This window comes from Aythya ferina (assembly GCF_964211825.1).
Source record: "Aythya ferina genome assembly, chromosome: 2".
Taxonomy (NCBI): domain Eukaryota; kingdom Metazoa; phylum Chordata; class Aves; order Anseriformes; family Anatidae; genus Aythya; species Aythya ferina.
The window spans coordinates 54611023-54627412 of NC_140297.1; the positions used below are offsets into that span (position 1 = coordinate 54611023).

General features: G+C 38.1%; 1 protein-coding gene across 3 annotated transcripts in view; it reads right to left on the bottom strand.

Moving 5' to 3' along the window:
- Positions 1–16390, bottom strand: part of ADCY1 (adenylate cyclase 1) — a 165325-nt gene that overhangs the window by 67540 nt on the left and 81395 nt on the right. For all 3 annotated transcript variants that reach the window (XM_084510067.1, XM_084510065.1, XM_084510066.1), the window contains one exon: positions 12218–12345. In XM_084510067.1, coding sequence (XP_084366193.1) covers positions 12218–12345 — 128 coding nt within the window. The remainder of the gene's footprint in view (positions 1–12217; positions 12346–16390) is intronic.

Sequence of the window (16390 nt, forward strand, 5' to 3'; positions counted from 1 at the left end):
CACAGTACTTGAGGTACGGCCTCACCAGAGCAGGGGGACGATCACCTCCCTGGTAAGCCAGGATGCCATTGGCCTTTTGACCACCTGGGCACACTGCTGGCTCATGTTCAGGTGAGCATCAATTAGCACCCCCAGATCCTTTTCTTCTGCACAGCTTTCCAGCCACTCTCCCCCAGGCCTGTAGCACTGCATGGGACATGTAGCACAGGACAAGATGTGGGGTGAGGAGCACAATATATCGGGCCTCAACTTAAGCAAGGAGCTTTGCAGCCATGAAGTGCTGAAGTATGTACCATGTCAGCTACCACTAATGTGAGTAACGTGGAGATCTTTTGTCCTCAACGGGAATTCAGGCCTACCACAGTTTTCAGTCATATTTTATACAACAGGAGAGAAAGGCTTATGCACTATTTTCTAACAAAGTATTTCCTTATCTTATTTCTACCACTGCAAGTCAGAATTCCTTTTTTTTTTTTTTCCTTTTTTTTTTTTTTTTTTTTTTCCCCAGTATCTGTTCCTAGTCAAGCCTTAAAAATGACTCCAAGGAGTCCTAAAAGGATTCCACTCTTACAGGGCTTGCTGCATACTTGGCAAAGCACTGAGGAAATGAAAGGAGCTAACAATATAAGCCACCTAATGATAACTTAACCTTTGTATCCTTACCTGTACATTTGTAGCAAACAACTGACTTTATACCAAGACCTGATAGCATGCAAGGCAAAGTATGTTAGGATTATGGTTTGCTTGCCTATCTATGTTCTCTTGAATAACTAAATACTTGTATAAATATCTTCACCAGCATACCTGCAAGTGTGTATTTCTCTATTTGTAAATTAATGTTAAAAAAGTTTTCATTTAAAACGGCATATAAAACCTCATGTCAAATGTATGCTTTTCTTTGTCCTAGCTGGCTCAGGAGAAAGGGGAAAAACTCATCTGCTTGTAGAAATTTGAATATCATAACAAATTAAATGAAAAAAAAAAAAAATGAGCAAAGAAATACAACATGGATGATTGTACTCCTTGTTAAAAAATCTGCACTGTATAATGTACCAATGAACCATAAAGCGGAATCTGAACACATTTGGTTTTTCACAAAAGATTTCCAGAAGTAGTCACTTAGTAAAAAATCTAAATCAAGAACAACTTTTCTCATTTTTCCAAGAAACCCCAGTATGTTTCAGGGATGCTTTCATCATTAAATTTGAGTCAGGAAAACGAAAAATGAAACAAAATCAAACAAACAAACAAACAAAAACTTCATGGGCAGTTTATTAAACATTTTGAATTTACTTTGAATTTATTATGTGTCCCTGTGTCCCCTAATTTTCATGAACATACCCCAGTGAACTATCAAAAATGAAGAATTTAAGTAATGTGTAAAAAAGAGGCTTCAAATATAACATCAGAATCATAGAATATCCTGAGTTGGAAGGGGCTCAAAGATTATCAAGTTCAGCTCCTGGCTCCACACAGGACCACACCAAAATCAAACCATATGTCTGAAATCATTGTTCAAATGTTTCTTGAACTCCATCAGGCTTGGTGCTGTGACCACTGCCCTGGGGAAGCTGTTCCAGTGCCCATCCACCTTCTCAGTGAAGAACCTTTTCCTAACATCCAACCTGATCCTCCCGTCACAGCACCATGCTGTTCCTTTGGGGCCTTTTGCTGGTCACCAGAGAACAAAGATCATCGCCTGTCCCTCTGCTCCCACTCATGAGGAAGCTGCAGGCCATCATGAGGTCTCCCCTCAGTTTCCTCTACTCTATGCTGAACAATCCAAGTGACCTCAGCAACTCCACATATGTCTTGCCCTTTAGACCTTTCATCATCAGAAAAGTACCACAATCATATTTCCAAACAGCATCAACTTTTTTTGTAATAAAATATCACAAGAACACCTAATGACACATTTTAAATTAATAATGCATTTCTGCAAAAATACCAGTACTTCATAGACAAGCCATGAACCGGCAAACTAAAAAAATTTTAACGAATAAATTATTCATTATAACTTATTTTTCTTAGGTTTGGAAAAAATATTCTCAAAAATTTTCCAAATGTTAATACAAAAGGAAGCTCAGAAACAAATGGGACTATATACATATACGTATATATATATATGTGTGTATATATATATATTAAGCTGTAGGCTTGTAGAGTCTATTCACTTAGAAGATATTCATCTACTCTGACAGCTTATGTCTCTTACTAATCCTTTACATTTTAGTTCTCTACTTAGCTATAAATATTTCATGTGCTGCTGCATATGGTCAAACTCATTTAGATAATCTGCAGAATTGCTCTGTGAAGTAAATACATTTATCCACACCCATGCTGAATTTGAAGCAACAGAGGAAAAAAAAATAGAATCTCTGTACCCAATTTCCTTTAAGTTATTTAGATCCTTTCTTAGGTCCAAAAATACCTGCATAGAAATAGATGTTTCCTGGTTAAAGGCATAGACAAGATTGTTGGTTCAGTTATATATGTTTGATTTTTATGTATGCACAGTTCTAAGATAACAGTGCCCTTTAACCACAAGGAATTTTGCATGTCTCCCTAACTATATCTGGGTCATTTCCACTTCAACATAATTTAGAAATGGTTAGTTCTTGGATATTAATGACAAAGAATGTCTTTCTGTGAACTAACGTCAGATTGGGAGAATATCAACTAATTTGCTAGTTACTGCTACAGAAGCCATGAGGAGGAGGACACTTAAAATGAACGTGCTCATAGAAGGTAAAAACCAAAAAACAAACAAACAATTGAGCAGATTGATATTACCTAACACACATGTCTTTGGAAGGCAGACACCTGAAAGCACTGAAATAATATTTCAAATACCAAGAAAAGAATATTTCAACCCTGAATGGCAGTCAGTTCCTGGCCTGGGCAGCCCACAACCTTCTCTGCATTTCTTACTCCACCCTGCAGCCCACCCACCAGGATGGATGGATAGAAATGGTATGGAGCAGATCTGTAGCAAAAGCCTGTGGGACTGGCAAACACCATCTCAGAAGGAAACAGGGATTTCTATGCCCTCAGGAGAAAACCCAAATGAGGGAGCATCACTATTGCAAAGCTCTGCTTTACCCTGCCTGTTATCATGACCTAGCACCTGCTCGGAGCTCACAGTCTCACTTTTCTATTATCTACAGGTTTCTCTGAATAAAAGAGAAATAAAAAGACGGCAACAGTGACCCTCCCCTTGCCAGGCCCTCAAGGAACACCTTGTGCCTGTGTAGCTGTGGACAGGAAGCAGTACAGGTCCCCAATGTGCAGTTTGGTGGGGAGGCTCTAGCACTCAAGGGTGGTGGCAGCACAGAGAAATGAGGAAAAAAAAGTTAGCACTGGGGATGGCCATGAGCAGGATCATCCCAGATGCAGCACAGAGCTAGCAGCTGTCCTTGTGCCTGTGGGATACCAGGTAGAGGGAATGGATTCTTGGGAGGATTGCAGGGTTCTTCTCCCCAGGGTCTCTACTCCATGCTCCTGGGCACTGAGTAAGGGCTCGGATGAGAGAGAAGGAAAAAGAAAATTAAGTTGAGCCCAGGATGGACTGCCACACCAAGTGATGGATGCTGCTTATTCCCAGTCACCAATACCTCTCTTGGAGCACCTAATTTGGCCTGGGAGGACATAGCACAGTTGCAGAGGGAGCCATTGGTTGCTGTGGAGGCTTCTCCTGTCTCCCCCATGGCTACCCACCAGGAATCTGTCAATTCTGCTAGGACACAGCCACACTCCAGGATGTACCTGTGCTTCATGAACATGATGTTCCACACCCCTTCCCTGACTTAGAAACTGTACTGGCTAGAGCTGCATACTTTCCCAGTATGTTGCTCATCTGGAGTAAGACAACAGAGACCTGGAGCAAGACAGCCTGGGCTATGAAGGACTGTTTGCTTCAGGAAACAAGAGGTTCACTTTGACAGAGGTACAAGCTAACAAAAATTTCAACAATGATGGTGAAGGCAGCTCATGATAGACAACTTTTTCCTCATCTGAAAATTTATGCACCTGTTGCTGATTCTCCCAGAATTCAAGGTGAATGCACTCCCACCTGTCCAGACATTCCCAAGCCCAGGACTTCTGAAGAACCAGCAATGTTTACACCAGGTAACATAGTGCCTCTCTTGCTCAGACAAAAGAAGACTCCAGCAGGACTCTGGCCATTTCACTTGGGCTTTAAAGGGGCTATTGTTGTACCCATTCTTCCACAGTTCAGCCAATGACCAAGCTCAGAGGCAGGAGATTGTTCAAGTATCAGCCTCCACAATGCCCAAACAAGCATCCACAGAATGTGCAGGTGGAAAACAAGCCCAACTTCATATGTTAGGCCTTACATGGATGACTGATGGAGTCATCCATATGAGGTGGAGTCATCCATATGTGATACACTCACCTATGTGACACAGAGAAAAGTTGATTTATCTCCTGTTAGACCCCACTGAGGTGCCTGGATTTCAAGAAGCAAGGATTCTTTCCTTCAGACCTCTTCAAACTCCACATGTAGTAGGAACATTCAATACAGAGGACAAGACAAGTCCTGTTACAAAAAAAAAAAAAAAAAAAAAAAAAAAAAAAGGTCCTCCCCCATAATACATATAGGTTAAACTGAAGTATTCAGGACCAGCTGCTGCGATCTACAAATGTGCTGCCAATGTGCTAATGTAGACATAGCCACTGATCCAGCCAGTGTTGCAATTTTCTCTGAGTCAGTACTAAAATTGACTCCCAGTAAGATGTCAAGGGAAGAAGTATTGTGAAAATGTACCATTTATGTGACAATACGAATGATTACATGACCCCATTACATTTCTAACAAGTTTATGAATGTTATCCCAAATATTCTATTCCAGTCTCAAATCTAGTATTTATATCCTGCTCACACATTCCGTCCTCATTTCCAATTAGAAACATTATTGTTCACTTCTTGCCCTGTGGATTTACTAAGCACATTTAAACAACTCACACATTCTATATCCTAAGAGTTTATAGTTGTTAATTGAGCCAAAGGATTATTTAATATAATTTATATCAGTTGATGAAGAGCTCCACAGGGAAGGGCAAACTGCTAATTTAAATTTTAAAAAATTTCCCTGCCTCACACTATCTTAAATCAGAGATCTAGTCATTATATGGGGAAGAGGAGGAAGAGCATGGTTAGCTGAGCAAAACTTCTCCACACAGCAAACAGCTAGTAAACATCTAGTGAGAAAGTAAAATACTGGAGCAAATATACTGGAACATTCAATTGTAGCAAACAGTTTAAATAAGGTGAAGAGCATACTTGGACTAACTGACTTCGAAACTGAGGTGAGGACAGTATCTTCCGTATTAGAGGTGCTAATGAACATGGCCATTTAAATGATATTCCTAAGAAAATCTGACAGTCCAAACTTAAAAGCAACATTGGTCATATGCAACACTTAACCCCCACTTAAATATTGCTGTGATGGCTTAAGTGACTCTGAATTAAAACAGCTAGCTTGTACTGAGGCACTGACACAAAACACACTGACAACACAAGTTCCTTTGGAGTAATATGAGAATATAACACTACCTGCTTTGTTTCCTTGTTTGTTTGTTTTATGAAAAAGAGAAAAGGATCTTTCTGTCATGATTCTAGTCTGACTTTAACTGCGCCCCTGAAAAAACTGCTTTGTACAAGGCAGATGAAATTGTGACAAGTTTGTTGTTGTTGTTTTATAATTTTCTGTGAAAAATTATAATTCTATTTGAAACTCTCAATCTAAATGTAATTGAGACAACATTCTCTGATGATACTTGCATGAAGCATCATGTTCTAGGACACCTAAATAAGAGCTACACAGAGCACTAAGAGAACAGAAAGTATCAATTTACATGAACTCAACATTCAACTCAGTAAAATCACAGATCTCTCAAACAACCACTAGGAACTTCTATTCCTTGATTTCCTGGGGAAAAAAAAGGAAACAGTGGTGGTATATATCTCTGGGATAGGCACTTTTAACAGATCCATCTTTATTAGATGGTATTATCATGCTTTTGTATATTTATTTATCCTAGGTAACATGACAAAGCTGTCATAAGGCATAATGTCTTCAAAACATAAGTTTACAATGCCAGGGCCTGGTTTCTTCAGTAAAGTTAATAGACATTTAGAACAGTACCACCTGGCATCCAGCTCTGACACTGGATAATAGGAGTTTAAAAACAAAAATGACTGCCTCTCATGAGACTGATAAGCTGCTACACCTAGTAGTCATACCATTAAAAAATAAAATGTTTCATTCCAACTTTACCGTCATAAGTTCTACACTTCTCCTTTTCATTTGCTCATCATATTTTCAAACAAATTAGCTTGGGCAATCCATATTCTGGCTTTGGTCTTTAAGAAGGACTGAAGACATTTTCCTAATCTTCAGAAGAACCTATTTTCCTGCTTTGGAGCTATTTGTGCACTTTGCTAATCCACGTGCTTCTGTCAACAAGAGTATTTGAGCAAGTGGAGATGCTGCTCCACTTGAAGTAAAAGAAAAAAATAAAATAATACTGCCATCAAGGGCAAGAGTTCATGGAATGAATCATTTTCCTGTTTTCCCTCATAAGCACAACTGGCATATTCATTTAACTGAGAAAAGAAATATGCACCAAGCCTGGATCCTTACTCACATTAATTCCTCAAAAAACAAAACAAAACAAAACAAACAAAAAAAAAAAAACAGAGAGAGAATTCATTTTGCAAATATACAAAGGAAATGGATAGCTTTGCCTCTTCTCCATTTTGCCCTCTCTCCCCATAATCTGGTTACTGACTACACACTCTGAAGTCTTCCGAACTTATAAATCCTGTTAAAAATATAATGTTGAAATTTTCATTTAATTATATTCTACTACAGGTATTAACTAGATGTTTACCAGATGTTTCTAGATAACACGCTGCTTAGAATCTGCCCATCTGCTTAGAATCACAGAATCACTGAGGCTAAAAGGGGTCTCTGGAAATCATGTGGATGAACCTCCCATCTCTAAGCAGGTTCAGATACAGCAGGTTGCCTAGAACTGTGCCCAGATATGTTTTAAATATCTCCGAGGATACAGACTTCACCGCCTCCCTCTGCAAACTCTCCAGTATTTGAACATCTCCATGGCAAAAGGTTTTTTTCTTATGTTTAAATGGGAATTCTTGTATTTCAGTTTTTGCCTATTGGCTCTTGTCCTATCACTAGATACCACTGAGAAAAGTTTGGCTTCAATCTTTTTGCATCCTCTCATCAGTTACTTGTATGCACTGGTAAGATCTCCCTGAGTCTTTTCTTCTCTAGGTTGAAAAGTCCCAGAATATTCTACCCTTTTAAATTCAATTCCTTTTTCAAATTTACATTGTTGTGACAGCAGCCAAAAAATAATAACATACAAAGGGAACATAATTAATTTCTAATATTGGTCAAATTGAGAATTCAAAAAAGAAAAGTTAAGACAGTTATTATTTGTACACATGAAAGATAGCATAACTAATGAAATAATGATTAATACTGAGCTTAAAAGAGAGAAGAGCAATAGGCACTGTTTTCCAGGAATTAAAAAAAAAAAAAAAAAAAAGACTTCTGAAAATGTGTAAAAGGCTTGTATATTTAACTATGTGTCTTCTAAAGCCCAATGCTTCCTTATAAACATAGTATGGAAGAACACACATAAATAACTTTTGGATCTCTTTTCTATTTCAGGATTTGTCCTTTGTGCGCTATGTTGTTAAGTACTCCCTTCCAGTGTGTTTGTAGGGAAGAAGAGTACCATACAGTGATTCTTTTAGGATTTTGTGTTAACACGGATGATCATATATTATAATAGATTACAAAGTCTTTTGTCAGTTTTACAACTTTTACAAAGAAAACAGGAAGTATTTAAATATTCATGTTTTGAAACAAAGGGAGAATATGGACTCATTTACCCAACCCTTAACATTGTGATTTATTTTATAAATTAATATTACAATAAATCATGTGGACTGGACTAGAAATGGGAATCAGCCTTCATGTGTTTTACATACTTCTCTCCTATTTTTAATTCTTTAAAGTCTTCTGCAAAGAAATATCAATGAATACAGGTTCACATAAAAAGTTCAGGTTGGTATGAAAGAACAGTATATGTGGTAATGCCCATGTTCCCCTAAGTCATTAGCAGGGTTTGAAGAAACAGCCATTACTTCCATTGAGACAAACTCTCTTGAGAAAAGCATACAGTGAACTCAGTGAGAGGATCATAATACACTCTTCTACAAAATCAAGCCTTTGCACAAATAAGCATGATCTAAATTTGGAAAAACAATTGCATCATGTATTCACCTGTATATATGTGCATATTCATCCTCACATACAAATGTCTGACATGAAAAATACAAAGTGGTCAAAGATTTATTAGAAATAATAAAGAAGGTAAAATGTTCCAAATGCCAGGCATGGAAATTTGTGAGAAATTTGCTTTTAAGTCTCTTTCTGATTGACCAAATCCCTCAACTTGTTATTCCTATTACCTGAGGAATAATGAATATTCAATAAACAATACTTATACTTATTGAATAAATTGGGTAAGGAGCCGAAAATTTCATCTCTGAGTTGTAGAGAAAATATTTCTGTTGCCACAAACAGGTAAAAATTACTTTAAAATTCTGCTTTAAAAATATGCTTATAAATTAGAAATATTTGGAGAAGTCCCTGGGAAAGAGACTGATGGGAAGAATGAATCATGTGATTCTTTTGTCTAATTGGCTTTAGAATAGAATTCTGTAACATCACATGAACATACATAAGGTAAAGACTGGAAGACAGACTGAAATAAAGAAACACAGCAGCCAGCAGCATCATATGGACTTAATAGATTTTTTGTTTAATACAGCACTGAAGTATAACTGAGGAGTAACTGGAATTATAAAACACATAATTTGAATTCAAAAGGCTTATGTTTGTTTGTTATATATATATATATATATTCTGTATTTAATAGTTAACTATTTTTAAATTGAGATTACACTGTGGTCTATTCACCTTTGCAGAGAAGGTAGGTCTTCTTTTTGTGCAACACAAAAACTTACGGATTAAGTGAGGGGAAGCAGAACTTTGAATCAACTCTGTATTTCCAGCAGCCCAGCTAACACCAGAGAAAAGAAATAACTGACTACTGGAAACAGTGACCAAACACTTTCCATTACAGAAAAGGTGAAGGCTCTGATGTGACACACTTTTACAGTGCCCATCGCACATGATATACTGGAACAGCAATCTCATCCCACAAGCGCTGACCATTATTTATTTAGATATAGAATTAATACAGGTGTGCACTCCCTCCTACAGCCTCTCTATAAAACACAAGTATTTGCATGCATATAGACACAGAATAAGGCAATAGTGAAGAAATCTCAATCCCTTTATCCCTTCCCTCCTGTGTAATGAAACAGATCTCCAGCTCTTGCTAAAAGCTCATTCGCAGTTCTCTCACATTCACATTTTTCTTCTTGGTAAAACAACAATCCATGCAGACCTCTCAAACATAAAAAAATCTTTCTTATCAGCAAGTAAATTTCACATTACATTTCTGAAAAGTAGACTAAATTGAAGGTTTAAACATGACATATGGAAATGAGAAATCTGAAAGCTATCATTTTGGGAATACAAACAGACACAACAGACATACATCAAGACTGGTTTTAAGATTGCATATTGGTGTGTGAAAGGAGCAGTTTAAAAACAATAATTCAGATTTCTTTCTTTGTGGAAAATAACAACTGGAATATTTCATGATTTACCATGATCTTTCCATCTTCTAATAAGTACATGCATGTGCCTCTATATACTTGTACTTGTGCCCTTTTTTTTTTGTCACAGTGATTAAATGGACTGGAAAATTGTTGTATAGAATCATCCTTCCTAAAAATCGGTATATCTGATTTTTATACCTGTGACCTGAATGCAACAGTACTAATTGTTAGGGGGGAAGACATGGTGGGGAAAGGGGATGTACCTCTGAGTGAAGAAAGCATGCCTGAGAACACTATCACACTAAGTAATGGCAGGGAAATACTTTCGAACTGTACCAATGCAATCAGCAAGAGCTCTAGAATGCTTCTACACCAATGCACACAGCATGGGAAACAAGCAAGAAGAATTAGAAACCACGGTTCAATGAGACAAACATGACCTGATTGCCATCATGGAAATGTGGTGGGATGGATCACATAACTGGAATATCAGAATAGGGAGCTACCAACTCTTCAGAAGGGATATACAGGGAAGGAAGGGAGGTGGTATTCCTTCTACATTAGGGAAGGAATTAATTGTGACGAGTTGCCTTTGAGAAACAGCCATGGACAGGTTGAGAACTTATGGGTCAGAGTTAAAGACCGCAACAATAAATGACACCTTGTGGTTGGGGTCTACTACAGGCTGCCTGAGCAAGGGGAGCCTGTGGGTGAGGCATTCTTGCTTCAACTACAAGAAGTGTCACACTTGCATGCTCTCATCCTGATGGGGGACTTCAACCACCTGGATGTCTGTTGGGAAAACTACAGAGCAGGTTGTAAGCAATCCATAAGATTCCTAGAGTGCATTGAGGATAACTTCCTGGTCCAGGTATTAGACAAACCAACCAGAAGAGAAGCATTACTTGACCTGGTGCTCACCAGCATGGAAGAGCTCATTAAAGAGGTCAAGACTGGAGGTAGTCTGGGTTGCAGTAACCATGTCCTGGTTGAGTTTATAATCTTGAGGAATACAGGCCTGGCAAAGAGCAAAGTCAGCACCCTAAACTTCCAAAGAGCAAACTTCAAGCTATTTAAAGACCTAGTAGCTGAGATCCCCTGGAACACTATCCTCAGGGACAAAGGAGGTGAGCAAAGCTGGAGACACTTTAAGGATGTTTTCCTTAGAGCACAAGAACTCTCCATCCCCCAGCATAAAAAAGCAGGCTGGGAGGGCAGACAACCAGGATGGCTGAGCAAGGACCTGCTGGTCAAACTGAAGTGCAAGAAGGAAATGCACAGGCAGTGGAAGCAGGAACACTTAGCCTGGGAAGTGTACAGAGATATGGTCTAGATGTGCAGCGATGGGATAAAGAAAGCCAAAGCACAGATGGAACTAAACTTGGCAAGGGGTGGTAAAGAATAACAGGAATGAATTCTGTCCTCAGACCAGTACTGTTTAATATCTTCATCAATGACACAGACAGTGGGATCAAGTGCACCCTCAGCAAGTCTGCAGATGACACCAAGCTGAGTGGTGCAGTCAATACACAAGAAAGAAGGGACGACATCCAAGTGGACCTGGAAAAGCATTGAGAAATGAGGTTCAACAAGTCCAAGTGCAGTGTTCTGCACCTGGGCTAGGGCAATCCTGGACATGAATACAGACTGGTAGAAGAACTGATTGAGACCAGCCCTGCAGAGAAGGACTTGGGGGTTTTGATGGATGAAAAGCTTGACATGAGCTGTCAGTGTGCGCTTGCAGCCCAGAAGGCCAACTGCATCCTGGGCTGCATCACCAGAGGCATGGCCAGCAGGTTGAGGAATGTGATTGGCCCCCTCTATTCTGCCCTTGTGAGGTCCCACTTGGAGTATTGTGTCCAGGTCTGGAGCCCCAAGCACAAGAAGGACATGGAGCTCTTAGAGTGGGTCCAGAGGAGGGACACAAAGATGATCAAGAGGCTGGAGCACCTTTCCTATGAAAATAGGCTCAGTGAGCTGGGGCTGTTCAGCCTACAGAAGAGAAGGCTCTGGGGTGACCTCATCACAGACTTTCAGTACTTAAAGGGGTCTCATAAAAGGGATGGAGAAGGACTCTTTATTCAGGTAAATAACAATAGGAAAAGGGGTAAAGGTTTCAAACTAAAAGAGATTTAGATTAGAGGTTAAAAGGAAATTCTTCACTCAGAGGGTGGTGAGGCACTGGAACAGGTTACCCAGAGAGGTTGTGGATGCCCCATCCCTCGAGGTGTTTGAGACCAGGTTGGATGAGGCCCTGGGCAACCTGATTTAGTGGGTGACATCCCTGCCTATGGCACGGGGGTTGGAACTAGCTGATCCTTGAGGTCTCCTCCAACTCAGGCCATTCTATGTTTCCGTGACTGTATGAATGGTAGCAGGCACTGTTCCTCTGAAAATACCTCTTATGAATGCCACACAGAAGCTGCTGCAGCACTCCTGTCCAGGTATACCACATGCAATACTTACGTGATGGTGTCAATCATGTCCAGTCCCATTTCAACACAGCAATGGGCATGATCCGTTTTGGGCTGGGTCAATCCTGATACGCAGTAATAACAGTCACCTAGGATTTTTATTCTTCTGCAATGGTTTTCCTTTAATAAAAAGAGAATTGGAAAAGTTTTACTGTTTATATAAATGTTATAATATTTAAAGGAGAAAATATTCTCCAACTATATGCAGTCAATCAGGGAAACCTTTTGTGTTCATGTGAAGTAATTTACAGTCCATGAAATCTAGGTTCCCTGTAAAGAACAGCTGACATATGCACATTTATTTATTTATTTTAAAATATATACATTTAAAATAGTGGTCAGCCCCACATTGCTTAACACACGTAGGATAACATTGTTTAACATAGTTCTGAACAAAAATTATTCCGTTACCCTCATGTTAGGTCAATACGAATTCAAGATTTGCAAGGACACTTCATTCTGTATGAATCCAAATGAAAGGACTGAAGTCAAAGAGCTACTGAATGTTAGGAAAGAAATGTATTTTGAGAAGCTTTTGTTCAAATCCAGTTCCAGTTACTAGGAAAGACAATTTGAAACTTGAAAAAGAAAATTTGTAAAGGTACCTACATCTGCGCATTACCAATACATAAATCACAACTTAAAAACTTACGCACTTTCAGCATAAACGTGATGTACCTGCACATCAGAAGAAGTCACTTTTCATTGCCATTGAATTTATCTACTGCTTGCATACAATTCAAGTTCTACAACTATAGAAATCTGGCTAAGTCTCTCCCATTAAATTTATCTACTGCTTATATACAATGCAAGTTCTACAACTGTAGAAATCGGGCTAAGACTCTTCCATTTTGAAAAAGCAATGATAGGATATGATAATTACTACATCACTGTGAGTAGAAAGTTCATTCCTGAACAGAGAATGCATAACGAAGTGCTTTTTAACAAAGCCATGACTTTAACTAATAAAGTATGAAGAAACATGAGGAGACGATAGTATACCTTCCAGCTGGACTACGACAACTTCTAACCATTTAGAATATGGCATAAAAAAGTAAATAATCTGACTAAAGAAATACAACTTACACTTTTGTCTTTAGTGACAAAAGGCTTGGAGGGGGAGGGGGTGTTGGTGGTGATTTTAAACTGGAAAAAATGGCCTATTTATACTGGTTTAGCATTTCAAATGACATATATCCTCATTCAATCTTATGCCTACAAGAATCGTAGCCTTCCTGATTTGACCACAGCCTCCATTGCATATTCCAGCTCAGAAGTGATGGTTATACATACAGTGATCCTGTCCTGTCTAACATGTCATACATAGTATTCAGGGCTTATTATTACACACTCTTCCAGCTGCTGTCATTCCCAAGCCTGTATATGTTTCTGAATATTGAACAAGTATTATACTTTAAGATTTACCTCAGTTCAGGTACAGAAGAAGGCACGTTAACACTTTGGGAAAATCGGTTTGCCTACTTCTTTTTATGTGCATATTAATTTAGCAGTAAATTCATATCTTCAATCAAAGAAACAAGTCATGTTTTTGGGTATGCCTAACTAGTAGAAAAAGCTTTTCTAAGAGAGGCTACTTAAAATGGCTTCTGCTGTACAGCACAATTTAAAATATACTGTTATTTATCATTGTTCATATATAATTTAATGAATATGAGCATAATTATTCTGGAAGCATTGTCACTGGGGCCTTAAAGTATCCCTGTATCCTCTAGCCACAAAATGTCTCACGAATTTTACTTGAAGTTTTAATAGGATATTTTGAGATCCCTGGTTAACTGGTATTATAAAAGTAAAAGAATTATTGATACAAAGTAATATGCAAACCTCGAAATCCATCCTGACACAAAACACACCTTCCAACTCAAGGTTTTTGGATAGAAACCACTAAGTTTTTTAATAGAAACCACTCATTTTAAGTAGAAACCACTAAATTATACTGCCAAAATAAGCCACTTTTAAAAAATTGTGGGCAAATCTTGAAGGAGTAGAGGGTATTCAATAGTTCAGGCTGAGACCATCTTTCCAAAATAAATGCAGTTTTGTCCCACAGTTTACAGTCCTCCATAAAGCTCTTTTCATCTTCAAATTTGGTATGCATGGTCTGTGGACAGGCAATGACTATTTGACCCAACCAAAAGATATTCAGAAAAGCCATTTCAGTAATCTGGGGCGGATAATATGTATGTGTTAATTGATCAGTATTCACTCTGCTTCAGTGTCTATGTCCAAAATGGCTCATTTCAAATTACTTGTTTTTCTTAGAGAGTTTACTGTGCTATAGACCAGTACTTCACATTTTACAGTGGGATACAGGAAATTACTCTATCAGACTGGCACAGCACAGTCTAGCAGACTGGTAGATAGTTTGAGAAAGGAAAAGACAGTACAGAGCTCAATCCATTTCCACTTTCTCATGTCACTTCATTACTCATGCAAATGAAAAATAAAAGAAAATAAAACTAAAGCATTGTCTAGAAACACATCAATTCTGATGGAAGATATATGGCTAAATCACCTGGTGTTTTTGAAAACACTACTCTGTTCCTTATCAGATGTTATCTCCACTTTTCTTGTTTATAATCATCAATTAGTATACAGTAATCTCTAGCAAAATCACTTGTTTTCTTTTCCTCTCTATGTGAGACAAAATTCCAGGAAGGAGATGCAGCTTTATAAGAGCAATCTTTATAAGCACTGATAAGCAAATTAACAAAACAAACTCTTTTCCTCTCTTTGTTTTGTTTCCTCAGCACCTTCCAAAAAAAAAAAAAAGCCCTTGACTCAACAATATTTTTCACACTTGCAACAGTGACAAATTCAAGTGTGATAGGTATAAATTCTAGTTACAGATAATACAAGCAATGCCTGTTACAAACAGCTGATAATTTGGTTTTATGAACATGACAAAAAGCACCAGAGATTAGCACAGCATTATCCAGGCAGCTTGCCCACCTGTTGTTCCTTACCAAGGTATTCCTGAGCAGATCTGCAGAATTCCCCCTGGCACAACCGACATTCACAGTGTTTGTCAGAGTGAAGTAGAAGACCAGCATGGAAGGCAAAGGATCCTTCAAAGTTGCTAAGAGCTTCCTTTACACTTTTAGACAAGTACTGACATAGAACAGTTTATTCTATCTGTCCATTACAAATAAGAGGGTTTTGTAGTTGTTTTAGGTGTTTGTTTTTGTTTTGTTTGGTTTTAAATGTGTTTTGCAGAAAGAGTGATGTCACCATTTGTATCAGGTAGACAAAAGGCATCAAATTTTCAGTTCATATTAATCAGCATGGTATCATGTGTTTCAGGGGAAATGCATTAATTTACACCAGCTGTCCCTCTAATCCTCAGGGGCCCAAGCCTAATTCAATGACACAGGCCAAACGCATCAGTTACAGTCCTTCCTTAGTGAAATAACTATTGGGGGAGGAGGGCAAAACAAAAAACGCACCTCTAAAACTCCCCAAAGATGTAAAATGGCAATAAATTGCATTTAGTATTTATCTCTTCACAAACCTAGAACTTCATTCTGCTTCCAAAGAGATCAATGAAACATATGGAAATTTGAACAAGAACAAGACAGAAGTAACCCCTGTTAGCACTGTAACTTATTTTCAGTGTATTTATATGGACAGCATATTTAAAATTTATAGCACTCTAGGCCAAAGTGCTGTTAATCTCAATAGAAATTTGGCTTAGGAAGCTTTGAATCACTCTAGAAATTAACATAAATTTATCCATATTACAGATGTGTATAAAGACACTAGAGAGACTTGCAGAAAGATTAGTATTTTCTACAACATCCTCAAAAGCTGGAATCAAGTCTCTATTCAATTTTATTTTACTTTTTTGTTAGATTGGAACAGAAGTAGGAAAAAAAAAACATAATATTTCAGTTAACATGCTGCACATATATATCATGCAGCACAAATATAGGCATTCGTACATATGTGCATGTATACATTCACAGACACACAGATTAAAAATTTACCTATATCCCAAACACACATACAACATATGCAATAATGCAAATTAGAATATTGATCTTGTGAACTATTAATATACTAATACATGTAAATGTGGTTGAACCTGAAAGTCTAATTGGGCAAGATGCAAGTTTTGAGTCCTCTCTTTCAAAGCATTTGAGCT